General features: G+C 45.9%; 1 protein-coding gene across 1 annotated transcript in view; it reads right to left on the bottom strand.

Moving 5' to 3' along the window:
• Positions 1-6,000, bottom strand: part of sik2b (salt-inducible kinase 2b) — a 44,030-nt gene that overhangs the window by 15,090 nt on the left and 22,940 nt on the right. The window contains exons 4-5 of the mRNA XM_030380528.1: positions 3,989-4,150; positions 129-253 (exon numbers count right to left, since the gene is read on the bottom strand). Coding sequence (XP_030236388.1) covers positions 129-253; positions 3,989-4,150 — 287 coding nt within the window. The remainder of the gene's footprint in view (positions 1-128; positions 254-3,988; positions 4,151-6,000) is intronic.

The raw sequence follows: 6,000 nt of genomic DNA, 5'->3' as shown, positions 1-6,000 counted from the left end.
ACATGTGTACGCAAGTCTTCTTAGATTAAAGTATCTAGTGGATTCCACACGTAATGCGTAGTACATGCCTCAAGTTCCAGGGCTGTACCAGACTGTCAGTGCCGGTGCTCTTATATCTTATATCCTACCCAGATGTCCAGCTGGGGCCCCTCGTACTGCTGGCCCTCAAAGACTTCGGGGGCCGCGTAGGGGGGGCTTCCGCACCACGTGGCCAGAGGCTCCCCGGGATGGAAGAAGTTCCCGAAGCCAAAGTCTGCATGAGAGCAGAGAGAGAGAGGGAGGAAGGAAGGGGGCAAGGGTTAGAGGAAGCCACATCAAACTTCAATTTTGGTTAAAAGTGAAAATGGGTTTATTCACACTAGCGGTCTTCAGCACATGCTGGCGTAGTGTTTCTTGAATGAAGGAGTTCAATATATGTGTAATATGTTGGAGGTAGGGAAGATGAAGAGCTTGATTTTGCGACCGGGAGAAATTCATGAGAATATTATAATAAAAGAAAAATGCTAACTTTATTGTGGTGGCAGAGGACTGTGTCCACGTCCCTGTGGGGTTAGCAGCAGGTTTTACATAAGAAATGCTCAGCATTTTTGCTCAATGAAGAAGCTGGATCCAAGGCAGCCTCCTCGGAGGCTAATATGAGGTCATCAAAAGCCAGCAATTTAATTTGTTGTCTGGAGAACGCTGATAATTTTATCTCCACCAGAGGATCAGTTTTAAAAGAGGTTACATAAGTGAAAGTATGCATGCATGATTCAGTCCTATAGTTATAGCCACATGCAAGCAAATACAGACACTGGCAATCTGTGTTTCTCTCTCTGTCTCTCTTACACGCACACACACACACACACACACACACACACACACACACACACACACACACACACACACACACACACACTATCTAAAGCACACTCCGAAGTACCAAGTCTGTCTCTGATTAAAATTCAACCCAGGGCTGTAGTAACATCTCGGTATGTTGCTCAATCTTCCGGAGCCAACCTACGTGCCTGTCCTCTGCAGTAACACAGTGCGGGGCTGTGACCCTGCCGCCCGGAGATCTGAGGAGACCTTTCCTTCTCCCCTGGCCCTGAGGTGTCGCTTGTCAGGAGCCGGCCCGGTGATATCGGCGCCACGGCCCGGGACTTGAGAACAAGGCTGGCTTCAGTTCGCTTCTACTGTTTTTTTCATTCATTCTTCCTTCCTTTCTTCCCACCGCTCATAATGGTCCCATAAAGACACCAAAGGAGCGTGACGCCGAACAGACAGATAGCACTAATGAAAGAGGCCAGGGGTTGAATAACAGCGGGTGGCTGACACGCACGCACACCCACACGTACGCACGCACACACGTCATAGCCCGACAGTGATCCGAATGTTGTGATCGGCCGCTGGTGGGTGATCCAATATGTCTCCTCGATGATGTTTTATGGAGAACACACATGAAAGGAGAGCCACTGAACATGTGGTCCACATCGGTCTGCTTATGGAGCATGAGTTGTGCTCTAAGCGTTAAAGAATGCTACTTTTGTTTCGGTCTTCTACCCTAGTTAACACTGCGTTTGGTCCCATAATCATCAAAACCAGCGTTGTTTGTTTGATTTTCGGATGAGGCCCATTATTTTACGCCAACGATATTTACAGACAGCTGGACACTGGGGCACTGAAACTAGTAGGTGCATCTTAGGTGTATGCAAAATACTGACTATGATATCACAACTAACAGGAAGGTTTCTACTTTGACTAGAAACAAATAAACTTGCATACGAGTAAAGGTTGGACGACATATGGAAATTGAACTTTAAACAATATCAACAAATATGATGATATGCTTACAGATTCAAAATACCATTCTTTATTCTTCGTCGAACAGAACTGAATGTAATTATGTTACACATGGAAATTTCGACAATGCTATTGGACTAAAACTAGTTTTCCTTTCCCACTGACGGTCAAGCGTCACAAATGATAATTTTCTAAGGGCATATCTTCGTTTCACAACAATGCGGTACCTTTCAAAGACGCTCCAGGATAATATTGAATCATGGCCCGGCCCTACTTCAAAGAGTAAACAGGAAAAGGCCACTCCCTGGCCGCGGCTATCCTCCTCCCTGTCTATTACCAGCTTGACCTTTCCTTACTGACTGCTGCCCGGCTTCAGACACCCACGACCTTTAGGAGGTGTAGGAAGGCGCTGCTGGATGCAGCCCATCCCCAAGGGGGCAGAGGGGAGCTCCCTGGGCGTTAATGACCAGCTAGCCACAAACAAATCAAATGCAAATGGATTCAAAAAAATCTGGTGGCGTCTCTTTCTGACACCGGTAGTCATGCCCGAATCGCTCCATATGGAGCGACAACGAAAATAACAACAACACTGTGTCGCCATACATGCGGCGGTAAATCAGACGTCTGTATATAAATAAGGGTATATTTATGTATCAACTGTGAATGGCCTCCATCGGGGAAGGGGAGAGCTGAAGTGGGGGGAGGAAGGGAGGGCGAATGGGGAAGAAGGGTTAGAGGGCACAAACTCCCTGGAAGTCTCTCAGATCTTTGCACTGGGTGACCCACTCTCCCTGCTCGGCCCGGTGGGCTGCAGATCTCATGTCCTTGTGAGGATGACCCTTAGGGGTGTGCTCGGACGAGGAGAGCACCGCCACACCAGGACATGTGATGACAGGCCCCGTGGAGGCAACGCACGTCAGCCCCTGAGCGCCTCCCTACGTCAACCAAGGCGCTCCCCCGGGACGTGAACAGCCTACATAAGTTGGCCCTCCACCTACCATGCTCCCTAAGTTATTTCTTATACCGTGAGGGGCTTTAAATTGGCCCAGGGAGACTGTGCTAATTGCTCTAGGGGAAACAGGGTGATGTCCTTCAACACTTTGCGCCTTCATGGCAAGCCTTCCCATGAGGACGCTAATTCCACATAGATACCTGAACACCCTCCCTCCCTGAACATAAAGAAGGACACGTGACCCCACCAAGGTGGTAGTAGCGCCAGCTCCTCACTATACCATTATATACAATTCATATATACTGAATGTACAATTTATTATAAATATTAAAAGTATTTAATTATTGATTCTGAATTATAATTAGAAATAATTAAATAATGATGGCAATAATAATTATTAATGATCATATAATTAATGAATTAATAAATCATTTAATCAATACAATTATATTATTATCAGTAATGCATTGATTAAAGATTAATTTGTATATAGACTATTAGATGAATTAAGAAGCCAAACATCATAGTGACCTCCCTATCTCCCCCCACCACAACCCCCCCCCCTGCACCCTGGGAGACAGAAGCAGGAGAACATTCTGGAGAGCCAGGTCTAATGCCACACGCTTGGTAATCACTCTATAAGGCCATGTTTTCACCAGAAGAGACACCGGTATACCCGAAAAAACCCTCGCGTTGTGGCTAATCTTTAGCTGCTTTCACATAACAACTACCGGTATTTGGATGAAGATTTCTTACCACTGTGGCTTGTTTTTGAAAGGAGGACCTTAGACTTCAGGGTTTAAGGTGGGACTTTTTAGGTAGGTGTTTTTGCGTCTCGCATTGACCCAGTAATAAGCAGAGTCTGGCAACTTCACTCAAGTGTTTGAAATGCCTGGGTAAGTATTTAAGATATTTCTTAAGCATACAGCAGTTGAGCTCATGAAGGTTCAGGGATCAAAACAAAATGGTTTCACAATGACAGAAGAAACGTATAGTCCTCTGTACTGCTGCAGATACAGCGCATTGTCAGAAAGGGTGTGTAGGTCACTGGTTAAGCTCAGTGTGTGCGTGAGTGTGCGCGTGCGTGCGTGCGTGCGTGTGTGTGCGCGCGTGCGTGTGCGCGTGTGTGTGTGTGTGTGTGTGTGTGTGTGTGTGTGAGAGACTGTGCCTGTGTGTGTGTGCGTGTGCTTTTATGCATGTGCATGTGTGCGTGTGTGTTGTTCAGACATGCATGCATCCATACACACAGCCTACCTGCTATCTTAATGTTCATGTGTCCGTCCAGCAACAGGTTCTCGGCCTTCAGGTCTCTGTGGACAATGTTGCGGTTGTGACAATATTCCACAGCAGACAGGATCTGCCAGAATTTCCTCCTGGCCTCCAGCTCGCTCAGACGGCCGTGCTTCGCCAGGTAGTCTACAGCCGGGAGGCAAGGGAGAGGAAGAGGGAGGGAGGGAGGGAGGGAGAGAGAGGTGAGGAGAGTCTCCCCACGTGTTCTCTTGCCGTCCAGAGTGAGGGAGCAAAAATTCAATGAGCTGTGATAAAACTATGTCCGGCACAAACCTCACACTGACCTCAAAGAAGTATGCAAGTATGACGTATAACCATATAATTCAACAGTCGTACACTAATGTGAATAAATCATATTGCTAAGATAACACAAACACAAATTAAATTGTCAGACGACAGGGGAGCGAGCATTATCTCCACAGTATTGCGCGACCTTATGTGATCACTGTACTGTACTGTACTTAAGCTGAAATGCACCGTACATGATATGAGAACGTAATGTTCCACACCCCATGACCTGGCCCCGCTGTACATCTGTGTGTGTGTGGTGTACAATGTGTAGGAGGGTGTACAATTTGTGCCTGACTGTTCTGTGTGTGATTATTGGTGTGTCATTGTGTGTGTGTGTGTGTGTGTGTGTGTGTGTGTGTGTGTGTGTGTGTGTGTGTGTGTGTGTGTGTGTGTGTGTGTGTGTGTGTGTGTGTGTGTGTGTGTGTGTGTGGGCGTCCAGGGATGGACTGTACTGAAGACAGTGAGTTGTCACAGCTGGAGGATAGAACAGGGAGGACCAGCAGCATTACCTTGTGCTCCGTTTCAGTGGGATTTACAAGTTTCAATCAAATCATGAAGTCTTGTAATGCTAACATCATGAAAGATGCCTTCATGACACAAACAAACATACACGCACACACACAAACACTTATGAACAGAGACAAAAACCCACACACTCACTCACACACACACACACTCACAAACAGCAGGAAACTGCCATGGCCTGATAAGCCCTGACACACGCAGAGTGATCCCCAGCGGACCAACCCCGAGAAGAAATGCCGTTGTGAAACTGCGCTTGTTCTCAGTGATTCACAATGCCGTGTGATGTTTCCGTTTATCTGCGTCGCACCAACACTGCAGCACCAGGAAGGCCGGTCGAGGCACCGGCTTGGAGTAGACTGAACATGACTTAGAAAGATTGAGCTCTGGACCCCAAGGGAGAGAGCCAGAGGTCATGAACTCTACTTTGTGTGACCAATGACTCGTCACTCTCAGTAACGAGTGACCTCATCATTCAACTCAGACTTCCACAGTAGACAACGTCAAAGAAAACATAACATTACATTTATTTATTATTTTATTACTTAAAAAAATTAATAGATCAAAAAAACGATAAAAGGATCATTTAGTATGTGAGAGATGAAGTGGGGTTCAGAGGTTTGCTGAGACGGCTTAGGACTTTGTGAATGGGTCACTTTGAACAGGATAATGGTGGCTGATTAGATAGCAGCTAAAACATTCCACAGCAGAGCCCTCTGGTGAGTGGGGCGCTTTTCATGTGGTGCTGCTAATACAAAAAGCCCACCTAGGGAATGTGTCAGGGTGGTTAGAACCTATGAAGGGAATGGAACACAACACTGCAACAGCACATGGCCACACACAAGGTCTATGGCAAGAATCCACACTGGTATTTTCCTTAAAAGTTTGATGCAAAAAAAACAACAAAGCGTTGGATTCAATAATGCGTAACAGAGATACACCATGTCTACTAGGGCCCGACCGATATTGATTTTTGAGTGCCGATGCCGATTATTTTCAGAGAAAAATTACGATTACGATTTAATCGGCCGATTAAAAAAAAAAAAAAAAAAAAAAAAGCATATAAAACTTAGTTTTTGATACCTTAAATATACTTTAAACACTTTTGACGAATATGTGAATTGAATGCAGAACCTTTGAGTGTTTTAGAATACATTTACAGT

The sequence above is a fragment of the Gadus morhua genome, chromosome 16 (assembly GCF_902167405.1).
Source record: "Gadus morhua chromosome 16, gadMor3.0, whole genome shotgun sequence".
Lineage (NCBI taxonomy): Eukaryota > Metazoa > Chordata > Actinopteri > Gadiformes > Gadidae > Gadus > Gadus morhua.
This window is presented reverse-complemented; position numbering and strand designations above follow the sequence as displayed.